Consider the following 16,175-nt stretch of genomic DNA (forward strand, 5'->3'; position numbering starts at 1 on the left):
TATACAGTAGGTGTTAGAGGAAATTTTAATTTTAGAGTATCAATCTCCTCTTACGGTTGAAATTACTACACACAATTTTGAGGCAACTGTTTGAGCCCTCACGCTCTGTAACACGGTTGAAATTTGAATGGGTTTTATTATGACAAATTTTATTAGCTTGCACTTTTTTTTGCCAAATTTTACATAAATCTTATAACCAATGATAGTAAAATAAAGACTACAATGTGCAGAAAAAAATTTGCCGAAATATCTTGATAATGATCGGCATCCAGTGCTAGTGGAGGTGGTCAAGCAGGCAACTGAGAGGTTTGATATTTTTCAGCTCTGCTTATACGTTAACGCTGACACAAATTTCGAGATGAATCAGCCTAGGGCTGAAAATCTCTATAATAAAGTAATATTAATAATAATAATTCTCTTAAGTCAAGAGAGAGAGAGAGAGAGAGAGAGAAGTCAAGAGAATTTGGAAATTTTATTCGGAATTCATTCAGGAAGGGCACAAATAAATAGGGGAGATCGGGGCATAATGGACACCCGGGGCAAAATGGACACCCCTATTTTTGCCGAAACCGTTGACTTTTGTGCTAAGCTTTTAATGCATAAGTGTAAAGGAACAAGTCATCGTTTTATTTTTCAAAAGTACCATTCATGTGCCCCCAAAATAACCTAAATCACATTGAACTCTCTAAAATAAAAACTCTCATTTTTGGTTAACACTCATGCCGCACAAGGACTGTGTTGCAAACACACATTTTTTAAAATTGCTCGTACGCTCACATTTTTGCAAAATATCAATATTTTTCGGTATTTGAAGGTGGTTTATAAACCCAGTGAGGTTGCCATGTCGAAATTATTGCAACATACATGCTCATGTGGGCGTACGAGCAATTTAAAAAAAAATGTGTGTTTCCAACACAGTCATTGTGCGGCATGGATGTTTACTAAAAATGTGAAGGCCGAACACATTTTTGTGCGTAGCCGTTTTTGCGTGAATTTTAAATATGTTTTTCATATGGTGAAATTCTTATAATTTCAACGCAGTAGCAAATAAGGTATTACGAGTGTTTGAGTGTGTCCACCATTAAAACAAGTGAATTGCTACCTTATCTGCATGTATACGTAGATTTAGCAATGGATATAGTTATTTATGTGACGAGTTGCAAAAAGTTTTTCAGCACGAGGCTTGCCGAGTTGGATAAATACGAAGAGTGATGAAAAAATCGAGTTTTGCAACGAGTCCCATACAAAATTTTATGCAATGATTTTTTTTTCATAATGCAACTCATTTGAGCTGCATTATGTACATTATGCAACCATTTTCCTTTATGCAACTCATTTCAGTTGCATTATGAACTGGTACGGAAAAGTTGGTCAAATGAGTAGTATTAAATTGAAATTATGATACTGCATTGCATAAAAGTATTTTATTTGTGATTAGAATTTACTTAAAATGAAAATTTCAATGTTGTATTCCATTTGGGGCGAAATGACCACTGGCAATTACGAATGGATGTACGCGCATTGCATACTCTTAGGCGTTTAAGAGTGTTTGGAAAAAATCAATTGGATTATTTCAGCCTAAAGTTTATTTAATTACCTTTGATGTTATGTAAACTAGTCTAAGATGGAGTATTTTATCTGTGGTATCGATCTCCGCGGGCAAATTACTTAACTGGTCGATGTAATCAAAGAATTAGCATAAACTATGCAGGGGTGTCCATTATGCCCCGATGGGTGTTTCGCCCCGTACCTTCTCTGCCAGCCCTAAAAAAACACACGATAGAATGCCTTTATTGTGAAGAAATAATGAATTGTAACATTATTTCTTCACAATAAAGACATTCTACCTGCTGTAGATGATTGAAATACGTAGGAAACAAACTAAAGTTGTAAGACAACTGATAATATGTTAAGTTTTTCTCTGTTATACAGGCCTAACGAACTCATTTGCTTAGGGTGTCCATTATGCACCTAATTCCCCTTAACCTATAAATTTTTAAATTTTAAATAATGAGTAAAGCGGATCTGCTCAATTGTTTGGGTATTTTTTCATTAAATGCATTAGTTATTTATCAACTCTACTCTTCCATTGATAAGTCAACGAGCACTGTGACAAAAGAAGAAAATGAGATTTGTTCCGTTCTCGAGTATTCTCAGAATTCAGGAACACTTATGGCTCTTGAGTATATATTCGACGAGAAAGGCACTATCACCACTAGGTGGATTAATCTAGGTTTTTTTAATTTTGTTTTGTTACTGTTTGTTTGCTACTGTTAATCTTTAAAAAAAACGGCAATACAAAATAATTTGCTTTCTGCATCTAAAGAAAAAAATTCTACTTCTTCACAAGAATTTTGCTAAAGATTTTTGAGAGAATCTTAAAAAAAACATATAAGTAGAAATTCACAAAGTCTCACGTCACTTTTGAGAATATTATTTTCTAAAACTTATTTTAGACCAGTGTTGTCATAGCAAATCAATGCTGGTTACTCAGTCAAGATTTTCAAATCCCAGCGCCCCATATATTCTCAATTTAAAAAATCCAACTTCGCTAATCGTAAATTCCGGATTTCAACTGCACGGAGATACTGACCCCTTAGGAAATTGTTTTAAAATTGAATCTTATTTACATTATTTAAATATTTTTTCCTAATCAGGACGATAATTATTTAGAATAAAATTTCTTCGATTCCTTGTGAAATTCAGATTTCTGATTTTCTTGTTGTCCTCGAGAGGTTCCTAAATAATTTTCTCTAAATAATCCCTTTGGATTCTTTTCAGGAATTCCTCCAGGGATTGTTTCAGGCGTTTCTTCAGGAATCCCCCCAAAAAGTCTCAAGTGATTCTTCTGGAAGTTCCTCCAGGGGTTGGATCGTAAACTACTCTTGGGATTTAAAGAAACCATTCTTCAGAAATTTTCCGGGAAACGTGCAAAGATTCTTTCAGGAGCTCATTCAGAAATCACTTCAGTATTTATTTCTTGGCTTTTCTCCACAAATATCCAAGGAAATACTTCTTACGATAACTGCCCATCATTCTCCGGTTGGCATTGCTTCAGAGGTTTCCTAAATATATTTTTTTAAATTACTTTCACTGATTTTTTCAAGAATTCTTCCATTTGATTAAAATTTGCTCCGAAAATTACTCTAGAAAAATTGCTTTATGGCTTTTTATGCACTAGTATCATTCAGATATTTTGCAAGAAACTCTTTCGAAAATTCCTCCAGAAGTATCTCCCGCAGCTCTTTCAGGGTTTATTCCAAGTCATCCTTCAGGAATTCCTTCAGAATTTTTTTGAAATATTTTTCAAGAACTCATCCAGTGCCTTCGTTTGCAATTTTTTCTCGGATTCTAGAAAATTCTAGAAGAAATTTCTGAAGGAAGTTTTTGATCCTTCAGAAATTTCTTCAACATTTCCTGACGAAATATTCCAAGGGAGGAACCCTTGAAAATTATCTGGAAATTTTGATAATCCAAAAATATCCTGAGCTATTGTCTTGTTCTTTTTTTCAGGAATAAGTCCTTGAACTACTGATGGAGTCTTAAGTGATTTCTGATGGAATTCCTGAGTAAACTTCAGAAGGAATCCATGGAGGAGTTTTTGAAAGAAACCTTGGAGAAATCTTAGAAAAAAAATTCTATCTAATTCCTATAGAAATCTCAGGAGATATTTCTGAATGATTCCCTGGAGGATTATGTGAAAGAATCCCAAAAGCTTCGTGAAAGAGTTGCTAAAGAAATTTCCGGAAACCCTTCCTCAGAAACCCTTGGTGGGACTTCTATAACAATTTATTAATAATCATTTTGGACGTAAAAACTTGAAGTATTTTTAGTCAAAGTACATTTAATTGGCAAATTCAGAGATAAATTTGTGAAAAAATGCCACTTGTTTTGGTGGGATTCGAACCCACGACTCCGTATCGCTAGTCCGGCGCTTTAACCAACTAAGGCACAGATCTAATACATAGAGCGCCTTAAAAGAGGATATTCAACGTATTGTAGAAGGAAATCAAAAGTAAAAATCTAAAAAAAATATAGCAGAAGATTTACAAAAAGTACTCCTAAAATACGTCAAATATTCACCGGCAGAAAGGGTACAAACTGTTTAAAAAATACCAATTTTATTGGTATCAGATTTAACCTTCTTCGGGCATTAGAAAAAAGTTACGAATAATGCATTGGGGTCATTATGACCCAGAAAATCAAACTCTTATAGAATGATGATTTTTTCACCAATTCAAATGACCAAAGTCTTATATGATAGATAATTTCGTCAAGAATGTGTTGATATGTTGAAATAGTGGTTCCGGGAACATTGGCCACCGGGAATCTGCTACACAGGGCACCATGTCGGACATGTGGGATAGCACTACATTTTGCCAGTAGTTGTGGAATATCTCGCGTTCTGTACCACTTAGAAGGATACTGTCTTCGGCAAAGTTGCTCAGAAGACTAAGAGCTTTCACATAGGAAACAATTTAGTTCGAGAATCTCTCACTGCGTGGCGCTAGTGTTCTTAGGAGTTTCCAATTCAGTCTGAACGTCGTATATCTCGTGTTCTGGACCACTTAGAAGGATACTGTCTTCGGCAAAGTTGCTCAGAAGACTAAAAGCTTTCACATAGGAAACAATTTAGTTCGAGAATTACTCACTGCGTGGCGCTAGTGTTCCAATGAGCTTCCAGTTCAGTCTGAACGTCGTATATCTCGCGTTCTGGACCACCTAGAAGGATACTATCTTCGGCAAAGTTGCTCAGAAGACTAAGAGCTTTCACATAGGAAACAATTTAGTTCGAGAATCACTCACTGCGTGGCGCTAGTGTTCTTAGGAGTTTCCAGTTCAGTCTGAACGTCGTATATCTCGTGTTCTGGAGCACTTAGAAGGATACTGCCTTCGGCAAAGTTGCTCAGAAAACTAAGAGCTTTCACATAGGAAACAATTTAGTTCGAGAATCACTCACTGCGTGACGCTAGTGTTCTTAGGAGCTTCCAGTTCAATCTAAACGTCGTATATCTCGTGTTCTGGACCACCTAGAAGGATACTGCCTTCGGCAAAGTTGCTCGGAAGACTAAGAGCTCTTACGTAAAAAACAATTTAGTTCGAAAATCACTCACTGCGTGGCGCTAGTGTTCTTAAGAGCTTCCAGTTCAATCGGAACGTCGTATATCTCGTGTTCTGGTCCACCTAGAAGGATACTGTCTTCGGCAAAGCTACTCAGAAGACTAAGAGCTTTCACATAGGAAACAATTTAGTTCGAGAATCACTCACTGCGTGGCGCTAGTGTTCTTAGGAGCTTCCAGTCCAGTCTGAACGTCGAATATCTCGTGTTCTGGACCACTTAGAAGGATACTGTCTTCGGCAAAGTTGCTCAGTAGACTAAGAGCTTTCACATAGGAAACAATTTAGTTCGAGAATCACTCACTGCGTGGCGCTAGTGTTCCTATGAGCTTCCAGTTCAGTCTGAACGTCATATATCTCGTGTTCTGGACCACCTAGAAGGATACTGTCTTCGGCAAAGTTGCTCAGAAGACTAAGAGCTTTCACATAGGAAACAATTTAGTTCGAGAATCACTCACTGTGTGGCGCTAGTGTTCTTAGGAGTTTCCAGTTCAGTCTGAACGTCGTATATCTCGTGTTCTGGACCACTTAGAAGGATACTGCCTTCGGCAAAGTTGCTCAGAAAACTAAGAGCTTTCACATAGGAAACAATTTAGTTCGAGAATCACTCACTGCGTGGCGCTAGTGTTCTTAGGAGCTTCCAGTTCAATCTAAACGTCGTATATCTCGTGTTCTGGACCACCTAGAAGGATACTGCCTTCGGCAAAGTTACTAAGTAGACTATTAGCTTTCATATAGGAAACAATTTAGTTCGAGAATTACTCCCTGCGTGGCGCTAGTGTTCTTAGGAGCTTCCAGTTCAGTCTGAACGTCGTATATCTCGTGTTCTGGACCACCTAGAAGGATACTGTCTTGCGGAAAGTCACTCAGCAGACTGAAAGCTTTCAAATAGAATACAATGTAGTTCTAGTGCTCTTAGGAGCTTCAAGTTTAGTCTGAACGTCGTATATCTTGAGAAAAGTTATTCAGAAGACTGAGAGCTTTCACATGGAATACAATTTAGTTCGAGAATCACTCGCTATGTGGCGCTAGTGCTTTTGGGAGATTCCAGTTCAGTCTGGACGTCGTATATCTCGCGATCTGAACCACTTAGAAGGGAATACTGTCTTGGGAAAAATTGATCAGAAGACTAAGAGCTTCCGCATATAAAACAATTTAGTTCAAAAATCGCTCACTATGTGGCGCTAGTAGTCTGTGGCGTCGTGAATCTCGCGTTTTGAACCACTTAGAAGGATACGGCATGGTTGCACATAAGATTGAAGGCTTTCACATAGAGAATGGTTTAGTTCGAAAATTACTCACTACGTGACACTAGTACTTGTACGTGTACTAGTACGTGTTGTACTAGTACGTGTACTTTTCTAAGCTTTTAGTTTGTTCTAAACTTTCTAAACCACCTAGGTGGATACTGTCTTCGGCAAAGTTACTCAGAACACTGAAAGCTTTCACATGGAAAACAAACTGAATTTCCTGACTTCACCCACTTAGAAGGATACTGTCTTTGACAAAGTTGCGTTTTCACATAAGGCACAATTTAGTTCAAGCTACTCACTACGTGACGCTAGTGTTCTTGGGGTATCCAGTTATGTCTAAACGTCGTATATCTCGCAATCTAGACCACTTTGAAGGATAAGTTTTTGCCCATAAGACTAAAAACTTTCACATTGAAATCATTCCAGTTCGAGATCCTCTCACTACGTGGAATTTTTTGGATTAAACTTTGTATATATCACGCTTTGGACCACTTCGAAGGACACTCTCTTTGACAGAATTTCCCAGAAGACTTAGAGCTTTCATCTGAAAAACAATTCAGTTTGAAATTTTCCCACTGTGTGGTCTTAGTAGTTTCCAATATAGTCTAGTCGTCATTTATCCCGCATTTTGGACCACTCGAAAGAATGCCGTTTTAAAAACGTTGCTGAGACGACTTCCTTCAAGACAACAATTAAGTTCGAGATTTAATCACTATATTGATTAAGTTTTATAATAAGCTACGAGTTTGGTCTAGGCGTCCTACATTTCGCGTTTTGAACCATTTAAAAAAAATACAGGTTTCAGAAGATTTGCTTAGAAGAATAAAAGCTTTTTAATTTGTATAGGAGGTTTTCAAGAAATCTCTTTGGGGATCTACTATTAAAATTTCGTAGACAATTGATAAAAAGTTTTCCGGCAGTTATTTTGGAACTTTTCAATAATTCCTTTGAAAACACTTTCGGCATTTTTGACAATTGCTTTGGAAAACCATTTTGCATTTCATTTAAAAATATATTCATATTTTTTTAATGTTTTAATTTTTTTATCTTCGGAAAGTATTTTGAGGAATTGTTTTTTTTTTATTTCTTTGGTAACACCTTCGGAAAGTTCTTCTAAACTTTGTTGGTAATCATTCAGAAAACTCTTTGATATTTTTTTGTACTTATTTGATTGCTTGGACAATTCCTTCAATAGTTCTCTCCGCAAATTCTTTGTTATTATTTTTGCTTTCATTTTTCAATACATATTTTGTTTGAGTATTTGTTCTGCAATTAGAATGAAAATGCATTGAAAAATTCCTTTGAGAATTTATTTGATAAATACTTTTAAAATGTCTTCCTGAAATTTCTTATTGATTCCTTTCTGCAGTTTCGTCGGCAAATTAATTGTGATATTACCTAGCAATTCCTTTGGTAATTTGTTCTTCAATTTCTTTAAAAATCACACAGAAATTCCTTTGGAAATGATCGTGAAATTACATCAAGATTATTTGGAAACTTCTTTTGCAATGCTTTCGGAAGTGCCTTCGACAGCTTATTTGGTATTCTTTTTGAAAATTTCTTCTGCTTCGGAATTTACTTCAGGATTTCCTTGTGAAATTTCAGCAGCAATTCCTTTGGAAAGTCATTCGGTAATTTCTTGAGGGTGCCTTCAACTATTTCATCATTCAAACGTTTTTGGAAATTGCTTTTTGAAACATTCTGATTTTTTTCTAGAACTTCTTGATTTTTGATGAACTTCTTTAAAACACCTTGATTATTGGAAATTATTTAGGTAATTCCGATGAGATTTTCTCCGGCCATACCATTGTATTTTTTTTTCAATTCGTAAGGAGTATCTGATTGAATTTCCAAAGTAATAACAAACGAAATTCTGTAAGGATTTTCTAAAGGAATTTCCAATGCTGAAAGAATACTGAAGAAATTTTTAAAAATTCAATTGCACAGAGCTGTAGAAAGAATTGCAAAACAAATTGCCAGTTAAATTTCCAAAGGGATTGCAGATGAAACTTCCAAAGAAAGCCGGGATGAACCTGCCTACGGCAGAAAATCCCATTATTCGGGGATAAAAAAAAACTTCCAAAGAAATTGATAAAGGAAATCCCGTAAGAGTTGCCTGATAAATTTGCACACCGTCTTCAGCCAAAGACCACAGACTGAATATAACTTACACTAGACAACGGATAACATGTAAAACTGTAATACATCTAGTGGTTCAATGAAGAATTTTCCGTTTGGCGAAATTTTTCTCCCGACCGGAATGGGAATCGAGCCCACAATCCGTAGCTTACAATAGCCTAAAAGGCTTGCGTTACTAACAGTACGATCACGAACCCCACAGTTATGCTGTGTGTATTTTCAAAAATAATAACTTCAAAAAATTTCCAATATTACTGCTGAGAAATTTCCAAAAGATTTATCGTAAAAAATTCCAAAGAATTGCCGAAATAGAATGAGTGTAATCAGTTTTGTACCTTTTAATCCCACCCCTGACATCACTTATTCGTAGAGGGTATTCTGCTTAGAGGGTTCGAAAAGTAGGTACAAGATCATAATGTAGCAGGTTTAAAAAATCCCAAACAAATTCCCGAAGGAACTTTCAAAGTGATTTTAGAACCGATTTTCAAAGAAATTTTGATTGTTTTGGATTGCTGCACAGATATCCAAAATTATAACTGAAAAAAAAAGAATAAACTACTTGACACCGAGATTAAACTGACAGCTCCAAAGGACACATCTACCACGTTGTGAGCGAATTTTGAAATAAACTTTCAATGTGAAAGCTTCTTTTCTTCTAGGAAGGTTTTACAAACATAGTAACATGGATATACAATGATTACCAGCTTCTAAGAACAATACACCCCAAATATTTTTTCCTGAAATTTGCCGAGTTGAAAGTTTTAGCAAAATATTTGTGAAAATACAGCAAGGTTTGCTGATTTGTTCAGGCAAATCTACTGATCACCATCAACGTTTTGCTGTAACTCAGCAAATTTTGCCGAAAGTTCAACATAAAAAGCTTATTCGTTAAGCTCAGCAAAATTTTGCTGAAAGCGTCTTGGTGTGTAGCATCACATCATGAAAACTCTAAGTCTTTTGAGCAACTTTACCGAAGGCAGTATCCTTCTAAGTGATCAAGAGCACAAGATATACGACGTTCAGACTGAACTAGAAGCTGCTAAGAACACTAGCACCACGCAGTGAGTGATTTTCGAACTAAATTGTTTCCTATGTAAAAGCTTTTAGTCTTCTGAACAACTTTGCCGGAGGCAGTATCCTTCTAAAAGGTCAAGAACACGAGATATACGACGTTCAGGCTGAACTGGAAGCTCCTAAGAACACTAGCGCCAGCAGTGAGTGATTCTCGAACTTAATTGTTTTCTAAGTGAAAGCTCTTAGTCTTCTGAGCAACTTTGCCGAAGACAGTATCCTTCTAGGTGATCTAGAACGCGAGATATACGACGTTCAGACTGAGCTGAAGCACCTTAGAACACTAGCGCCACGCAGTGAGTAATTCTCGAACTAAATTGTTTCCTATGTGAAAGCTCTTAGTCTTCTGAGCAACTTTGCCAAAGACAGTATCCTTCTAGGTGGTCCAGAACACGAGATATACGACGTTCAGATTGAACTGGAAGCTCCTAAGAACACTAGCGCCACGCAGTGAGTGATTTTCGTACTAAATTGTTTTCTATGTAAAAGCTCTTAGTCTTCTGAGTAACTTTGCCGAAGGCAGTATCCTTCTAGGTGGTCCAGAACACGAGATATACGACGTTCAGACTGAACTGGGAGCTCATAGGAACACTAGCGCTACGCAGTGAGTGATTCTCGAACTAAATTGTTTCCTATGTGAAAGCTCTTAGTCTACTGAGCAACTTTGCCGAAGACAGTATCCTTCTAAGTGGTCCAGAACACGAGATATACGACGTTCAGACTGGACTGGAAGCTCCTAAGAACACTAGCGCCACGCAGTGAGTGATTTTCGTACTAAATTGTTTCCTATGTGAAAGCTTTCAGTGTTATGAACAACTTTGCCGAAGGCAGTATCCTTCTAAAAGGTCAAGAACACGAGATATACGACGTTCAGACTGAACTGGAAGCTCCTAAGAACACTAGCGCCAGCAGTGAGTGATTCTCGAACTAAATTGTTTTCTAAGTGAAAGCTCTTAGTCTTCTGAGCAACTTTGCCGAAGACAGTATCCTTCTAGGTGATCTAGAACGCGAGATATACGACGTTCAGACTGAGCTGAAGCACCTTAGAACACTAGCGCCACGCAGTGAGTAATTCTCGAACTAAATTGTTTCCTATGTGAAAGCTCTTAGTCTTCTGAGCAACTTTGCCAAAGACAGTATCCTTCTAGGTGGTCCAGAACACGAGCTATACGACGTTCAGATTGAACTGGAAGCTCCTAAGAACACTAGCGCCACGCAGTGAGTGATTTTCGTACTAAATTGTTTTCTATGTGAAAGCTCTTAGTCTTCTGAGTAACTTTGCCAAAGGCAGTATCCTTCTAAGTGGTCCAGAACACGAGATATACGACGTTCAGACTGAACTGGGAGCTCATAGGAACACTAGCGCTACGCAGTGAGTGATTCTCGAACTAAATTGTTTCCTATGTGAAAGCTCTTAGTCTACTGAGCAACTTTGCCGAAGACAGTATCCTTCTAAGTGGTCCAGAACACGAGATATACGACGTTCAGACTGGACTGGAAGCTCCTAAGAACACTAGCGCCACACAGTGAGTGATTCTCGAACTAAATTGTTTCCTATGTGAAAGCTCTTAGTCTTCTGAGCAACTTTGCCGTAGACAGTATCCTTCTAGGTGGTCCAGAACACGAGGTATACGACGTTCAGACTGGGCTGGAAACCCCTAAGAACACTAGCGCCACGCAGTGAGTGATTCTCGAACTAAATTGTTTCCTATGTGAAAGCTCTTAGTCTTCTGAGCAACTTTGCCGAAGATAGTACCCTTCTAGGTGGTCCAGAACGCGAGGTATACGACGTTCAGACTGAACTGGAAGTTCATAGGAACACTAGCGCCACGCAGTGAGTGATTCTCGAACTAAATTGTTTCCTATGTGAAAGCTCTTAGTCTACTGAGCAACTTTGCCGAAGACAGTATCCTTCTAAGTGGTCCAGAACACGAGATATACGACGTTCAGACTGAATTGGAAACTCCTAAGAACACTAGCGCCACGCAGTGAGAGATTCTCGAACTAAATTGTTTCCTATGTGAAAGCTCTTAGTCTTCTGAGCAACTTTGCCGTAGACAGTATCCTTCTAGGTGGTCCAGAACACGAGGTATACGACGTTCAGACTGGGCTGGAAACCCCTAAGAACACTAGCGCCACGCAGTGAGTGATTCTCGAACTAAATTGTTTCCTATGTGAAAGCTCTTAGTCTTCTGAGCAACTTTGCCGAAGATAGTACCCTTCTAGGTGGTCCAGAACACGAGGTATACGACGTTCAGACTGGGCTGGAAACCCCTAAGAACACTAGCGCCACGCAGTGAGTGATTCTCGAACTAAATTGTTTCCTATGTGAAAGCTCTTAGTCTTCTGAGCAACTTTGCCGAAGACAGTATCCTTCTAGGTGGTCCAGAACACGAGATATACGACGTTCAGACTGAACTGGAAGCCCATAGGAACACTAGCGCCACGCAGTGAGTGATTCTCGAACTAAATTGTTTCCTATGTGAAAGCTCTTAGTCTTCTGAGAAACTTTGCCGAAGACAGTATCCTTCTAAGTGGTACAGAACGCGAGATATTCCACAACTACTGGCAAAATGTAGTGCTATCCTACATGTCCGACATGGTGCCCTGTGTAGCAGATTCCCGGTGGCCAATGTTCCGGAACCACTATTTCAACATATCAACACATTCTAGATGAAATTATCTATCAAATAAGACTTTGGTCATTTGAATTAATGAAAAAATCATCATTCTACAAGAGTTTGATTTTCTGGGTCATAATGACCCCAATGCATTATTCGTAACTTTTTTTATGGCGCCATTTTGGTTTCACCTTAAGAAAATTTTTTTTTTTTTAAAAGACTCGTTTCTGAAAAATATCAAAAGTCAAGAAGTTTCATTACGATAAGTTAACTAACAAAAGAGATATTAATGCTTGAAATCGCGTTTTGGGTCATAATGACCCTAATGCACGACGAAGGTTAAACAAGTGGTTCGTGAAGTGCTGGCGAGAAAACGAATCTTTGTCGTCTTCTCATCAGAGCGGAAAATGTTTTATGCAGTTCAGTATCATAATTTTTATTTTATACTACTCATTTCAGTATCATATTGACCTCCTCATCCGTACCGGTTCATTTTGCAACTGAATCAGTTGCATAATGAAAAATAGTTGCATAATGTTCATTATGCAACTCATTTGAGATGCATTATGAACATTTTGCAACTTAAATGAGTTTGTATAATGAAAAAATCATTGCATAAAATTTTGTATGGAACTCGTTGCAAATTTTGATTTTTTCAGCACTCTTCGTATTTATCCGACCCGTGCTGAAAAATTCAACTTTTTGCAACTCTTTACATTAATAACTAGATCGGTGGCGTGGAAAAATATGAACAGCGTGCAGCGGTGCGCCGGTCAACTTGACTGGCGGCGTTGGCGTGGAAAAATCGTCGGCGACAGCGGCGTGGCGGCACACACGGTTACTTGGACCATTGATTGTACATTGACGCCACATAGTGAGCGAAATTCGAACTAAATTGACCACTGGATGAAAGCTTTTGTTCTCCTGAGCAACTACGAGAAAGAGAATATTTTTTGAGTGGTCCAAAACGCGAGATATATGACGTTTTCGTCGATCTGGAAGCTCCTGAGAACACTTGTGCCACATAGCGAGTGAATTTAGAACTAAAATGTGTTCTATGTTACAGCTTTTAGTCTTGTGAGCAGCTTTGCCGATGACAATTCTTAAAAATGGTCCAGAACACGCGATATTTCACAACTGCTGGCAAAATATACCGGTATATATTTTACCAGAAGTTGTGGAATATCTCGTGTTCTGGACCATTTTGAATAACGGTCATCGGCAAAGCTGCTCACAAGACTGAAAGCTGTCACTTACAAAACGTTTTAGTTCTAAATTCACTCATTATGTACCGGCTTAAAAGGGGTCCCACTATCCCGAAAATCTTCCATTTGTATAGCTGTTGCCAGTTTTGTTTCTGCGTTCCATGTTCGATTTTATCTTGCAAATATTTTCCTAATCTCAATAAGCATTTATTTGGCTCTTCCAGCACCCAAATGAAAAAAAAAGCCACAGCAACCGCAATGGCTGCACAGGAACTTTTAGATTATCTCTGGCGACGAATAAATGACAGACAACACCGTTCCCTAGCACGGACATCAAAATGCAGCCGTCTTGTATTAAAACCCGATTCGGAGTGGCTCAATTAGGATTAGTATTCCTAGACAAAAACAAACTATGAATACAGAACAAATTACTGTGAACAAGATGGCAAGCAGCCAAACAAAATACTGTTCCAGGAATGACTGATAGGCCAAAACAAATAAATCATTCATCCTGTGATTGTAAATTGTTATTCAATTGGAAAATCAGGCGCATTTATGTTTTGTGTTGTAAGCGCGAATTCGTGATGTGATATTGTATCGTACATTTGTAATGTTTCATTTATTTCTCGCAATGAGAAATAAAATACAGCATTTGCAAGGTTCTCTTATTGTTTGTTCCTAAATAATATGGGCGAAACGTGTTCTATTTTTCCATTTGTTACACAGCTTTCAACTGAATACATTGTGAAACGCCAAGTATGGTTTTCCAGGGAAATTCATGTGGCTGTTACATGTAATGCCGAAGAATAATTCAACAAATCCGAAAATACGTCTTCATTGGAATTAAGGGGCCCATATGCAAAGGGGAGTAAGTGACCATTTTGTCGATATTCAGTTGAGCATATAAATAAAAATCTTCAGATTTCTAACTTTTAGGAACTTTTTTAGGATTATTTTTGCGATGATTAGAAAAGTTACAATAAATCGTAGAAAATTGAATCGATTTTGAAATTTCATACATTTAGCATGGGATAGAAAATTGGTGGAAAACTTTCAATTACTCGCAAGTGGGTTTTTGTCTCTTACATCCCTTTGCTTCTAACCTCCTCAATTATATTGAATACTACATAACTTATGTGTAACTTGACCAACTAAAAATGCAACATGGTGGAAAGCAGTGGAACAAAGAAAGCAAAACTATGCTCTATTTTTCAATTTGAGCGCATCAGCTAGTCTATGGGTAAACCGCCTAGTACCAACCCGGTACAAACATAAACGCGAGTCACTGTGCGTTTGTTACACGCGCTCGAGAGAAATGGTTCTCGGAATTCTTAGGGATGGACGAACTTCGGTAGGATTTTGCATTCACTATATTGGGTGGGAAGGGATCAATGGGATGTTTTCCGGTACGTCCCAACTAGGTCGATTGAGAACGGTTTTATCACGTGGAGATTATGCCTTCTTTTCCCTCGTTCTAGGTGGCCGGATTGACCACGCCCATCACGATAATTTGGCTCGATTGGCCTTGGACGAAACGGTTGAGTTCCACCGGGCGGTTCAGCACGCAGCTCGCCTTACCAGCGAGGATGACACGCTGATTGTGGTGACGGCCGATCATTCCCACACCCTCACCATGGGCGGGTATCCTGTGCGGGGGAACAACATCCTAGCGACTGGGGATTTTTCCCGTTTGGACCGAATGCCGTTCTTCACCCTAACCTATGCCAACGGACCGAGCTATTTCGACCACTTCTCGCAGACAACCGCCGGACGGGAAAATCCCCTCTTCATGGATTCCCACAATCCGGCTTTCACTTTTCCGGCGGCGGTTCCCTACGAGGACGAGACGCACGGCGGCGATGACGTGGCCGTTTTTGCCCGAGGTCCGTACTCGCATCTCTTCAGCGGGCTCTACGAACAGCATCTGATAGCACATCTCATCTGGTACGCGTCCTGTTTGGGCCCGGACGGAAGCCACCAAGCGGCGGCCTGTTCGCGGGGAGTGGAAGGAGCTGCTGCCACGATTGAAATTCCTTGTTTTGCTTGGGTGGCTGGTCTGGTGGCGGCGGTGGTGGTAATTGCCCTTTCCAATCAGCTGACAATTTAATCGAGTTAATAAAAATTCTTTTCCGAACGAAAAATTCCATCGTCGTCGTCGGGGGCCATCAATCTTCGTGTGCGGTTGTTTGACAGGGAACCTGTTGCGTATTTACTTGCTTTCGTCGTCCGGCTTTAGAGACAAGACTATTTGCTGCTGAGGCGAAGACTTTGTAGCTTTGCGGCTAATATCCGCCCACTTGCACTCAATCACGTTTAGGCGAAGAAGTTTTCCGAAGTGCTCTCGGTTCAATGGAGTCAGTCTGATTTATTACCGGAAAATTAGAAAATTCTTCGAATCGATGACATATTGCCGTTACTAGCACAATGTGGTCAGTTCTGTACACTGATGGATAATATTTTTTACTACAAGTAAAATCGTTGCTCGCGCAACTGACTTTAGTCTCAAGCTCTGTTATATCCGAATCACTAGTTCAGAGCTTCAAGCCAAGCTTCACGTTTTTTCCTTGAGCTGAAGTCGCGAGCTCCTATTTCTGAGCTTGTAGCTCTTGTAACTTCTAGCTCTGAGCTTCTAGCTCTGAGCTTCTAGCTCTGAGCTTCTAGCTCTGAGCTTCTAGCTCTGAGCTTCTAGCTCTGAGCTTCTAGCTCTGAGCTTCTGGCTGCTCTGAGCTTCTAGCTCTGAGCTTCTATCTGCTCTGAGCTTCTAGCTC

At 38.9% G+C, this 16,175-nt stretch overlaps 1 protein-coding gene across 1 annotated transcript in view; it reads left to right on the forward strand.

Annotated features, from left to right (window-relative positions):
- The window catches only part of LOC109400258 (alkaline phosphatase, tissue-nonspecific isozyme), a 37,303-nt gene extending 21,444 nt beyond the window's left edge, over positions 1-15,859 (forward strand). The window contains exon 2 of the mRNA XM_019672741.3: positions 14,886-15,859. Coding sequence (XP_019528286.3) covers positions 14,886-15,514 — 629 coding nt within the window. The 3' untranslated portion in view covers positions 15,515-15,859. The remainder of the gene's footprint in view (positions 1-14,885) is intronic.
- Positions 15,860-16,175: the final 316 nt, after the last annotated feature.

Source organism: Aedes albopictus, chromosome 1 (assembly GCF_035046485.1).
Source record: "Aedes albopictus strain Foshan chromosome 1, AalbF5, whole genome shotgun sequence".
Taxonomy (NCBI): Eukaryota; Metazoa; Arthropoda; class Insecta; order Diptera; family Culicidae; genus Aedes; species Aedes albopictus.